The 2,799-nt window shown below is 50.8% G+C and overlaps 1 protein-coding gene across 1 annotated transcript in view; it reads left to right on the forward strand.

The window, feature by feature from the left end:
* Nucleotides 1-2,465, forward strand: part of CCBE1 (collagen and calcium binding EGF domains 1) — a gene marked incomplete at its 5' end in the record, with an annotated part of 228,715 nt that extends 226,250 nt beyond the window's left edge. The window contains 3 exon segments of the mRNA XM_010854822.1: nt 62-127; nt 862-897; nt 1,797-2,465. Of these exon segments, the coding sequence (XP_010853124.1) occupies nt 62-127; nt 862-897; nt 1,797-2,030 (336 nt within the window).
* Between the last annotated feature and the right edge of the window lie 334 nt (nt 2,466-2,799).

Genomic DNA, 2,799 nt, shown 5'->3' on the forward strand with positions numbered 1-2,799 from the left:
GGGGCCCTGTGGTCAGTATTTCACCAGCGCTTCCATCCGTGGTTGGGGAACGCGTGTGCCTTCTGCTAAACGAGGTCCCTTTGCCTTGTAGGGTCCGCCAGGCGCCCCAGGAAGAGATGGCTCTAAGGTGAGTCTTCCGAGTGGCCCTTACACGCCTCGGTTCCTCAGTCTCCACCTGCTTGCAGCATCACCTGGAGCTCAAGCACGATTCACTGACCCGCTTTGCATGTGGCCGAATTGAGACACAGATATACTTTTTGTCCCCAAAGCTGGGAGGAAAATCTAAAAAGCCATTTTCTTAAGATCTAGAACAACCATAATAACAAAAACAGCCGCAAAAACCACTTGGAAGAAAAAACAACCCCTATAAACATTAAGCCTCCTGGTTGTCATGGTAGCATGTTTTTCTATTTAGCCAGGCTTCTCTGTGGGGCTGTTTTACGTGTGTTCCTAATTTCTTTGCTGTGTTTAAGTCAAGAACAGGAGAAGTTCCAGCCTGTGCAAGTGGGTGGTTTCACTCTGGGGGGCTGCCTGCCCCACTGGCCTCATAAAAAAGTCAGTGTGAGTTACTTTAGAAGCTTCTAAGCCATTCCACACGCTGCCTGGAAACGCCAGCTTCCTTCCTTTAGGATCTGCTTGGAAAACACACAGCCCCTGGGGAAATGGAAATGCGAGGCACTTAACTCAAGCCTTTAGGTTCAGAGCAGCGGCCCCAAGAGTGCAGCGGGAAGCTGGCATTTGCTTCCCGTAGGAGATACTGGCTGCCTTGAGTGGGGAGATGGTAGTGGTGGGGTCTGAATGGAGGCGGGGGTGCTGGCACCCATGTGGCCCAGACGCTAACCCCGACCCTTCTGTTTTCAGGGGGAAAGAGGCGCACCGGGCCCCAGAGGGTCTCCAGTAAGTAGCCCCACCTGTCTTGCTTCCCCAGGGCGGCGCGCTCGGGGCTCCCTCTCGGGGGAGCCTTCCTAGTTGGTTTGTTAACAATAGCCGGCCCCTTGCAGCTGTGGCTCAGCCTGGCCACAGGTAGCTTCGTGGTTACAGGAAGAGTCACAAGAGCCTTTTGCACCTGGTTGGGTTTTAAAAATCCACTTCCTGGTTTTGTTTGTTTTTGTCATGGCTAATCTCTATTTGAGCTTCCCTGGTGGCTCATCGGTAAAGAATCCGCCTGCCAATGCAGGAGACGTGGGTTTGATCCCTCGGTTTGGAAGACCCCCTGGAGAAAGGGAATGGCTCCTGTGTTCTTGCCTGGAGAATTCCATGGACAGCGGAACCTAGTGGGCTACAGTCCATGGGATCGCCAAAGACTTGGACATGACTTAGCGACTAAACAGCAATGATGACAATCTTTATTTGGAATGTCTTCTCTTAAGATTCCAAACCCTAGCATGTCCTAAGTCTGTTTCCAGGTGTATCTTACAACATCCGAAGTGGCAGAGCTGAGGTTCAAATCCAAAAGAAGCCCAGCCTCTTAACCACTGCTCTGCGCCTCCTAGGGTTCTTTGGAAGGTAACCTAGGAGGGGTATTCTCAGATTTCATCATTCTACCAGATTTGACGGAGTCTGAGAGCTAGGAGAGGTCCGTGTGCCACCACAGCGCATCTGGGAGGTAAAGGGGCACAGGGCGGCATCCGCCAGCTGTTGTTTATGGGCCTGACATTTCCCCCATTTGAGACACAGAGTTGGCGAGGTGGTCACCAGCACATGGCAGGGCGGCCGGCCACGGCACCTCCGGGAGCCCTGGGTCAGCCATGGGGCAGGTCTCTGGTCATCTGGTTTGACTCTTCTCTCCTGTGCAGGGACCCCCCGGTTCTTTCGATTTCCTGCTGATCGTGCTGGCGGAAATCCGTAATGACATCACCGAACTGCAGGAACAGGTGTTCGGGCGCCGGACCCACTCTTCAGTAGAGGAGTCCCCGCCACCGCAGGAACTTCCCAGCTATCCAGAGACCCTGGACATGGGCTCTGGAGATGACGCCCCCGGAAGAACTGAGACAAGAGCCTCCGGAGCCGCCAGAGACTTCTATCCTTAGCGCATCCCACATCGTCATGCCAAAGGAAGAGTGTTTTCCCCTGCAGTGAAATCCTCCAAAGAACAAAAACAAAACATCACTGGAGACCTAAAAAGAGATACGTTTTTATTTTCTTTACTCTTTCCCTTTCTTCTTCCTACTTCTCCTCTTCCAGACACTGTTTACAGAGTCTCCTGCTAGACATCCTAAAGACACCAGGAACGAAATGATTGATTTCAGTGCTTCCCCCAGAGAATCTACAGGGCAGCTTTTCTTTGAATTCCTTATTTTCCAGGGACTTATAATTTCTGAATTAGGTACTCACATTATCTTAAAATTTGGCACACTATCAAAAAGGGGGAAAGAGTTCTAAGAAAATGTGAGTTTCAGTTCAGTTCACTCACTCAGTTGTGTCCAACTCTTTGTGACCTCTGGACTACAGCACGCCAGGCCTCCCTGTCCATCACCAACTCCCAGAGCTTACTCAAACTCATGTCCATTGAGTTGGTGATGCCATCCAGCCATCTCATCCTCTGTCATCCCCTTCTCCTCCTGCCCTCAATCTTTTCAATCACAGTCTTTTCCAATGAGTCAGTTCTTCGCATCAGGTGGCCAAAGTATTGGCATTTCAGCTTCAGCATCAGTCCTTCTAATGAATATTCAGAACTGATTTCCTTTAGGATGGACTGGTTGGATCTCTTTGCAGTCCAAGTGACTCTCAAGAGTCTTCTCCAACAGCACAGTTCAATTCTTCGGTGCTCAGATTTATTTATAGTCCAACTCTCACATC

The sequence above is a fragment of the Bison bison genome, unplaced genomic scaffold (genome assembly GCF_000754665.1).
Source record: "Bison bison bison isolate TAMUID 2011002044 unplaced genomic scaffold, Bison_UMD1.0 scf7180017864349, whole genome shotgun sequence".
NCBI classification, from domain to species: Eukaryota; Metazoa; Chordata; class Mammalia; order Artiodactyla; family Bovidae; genus Bison; species Bison bison.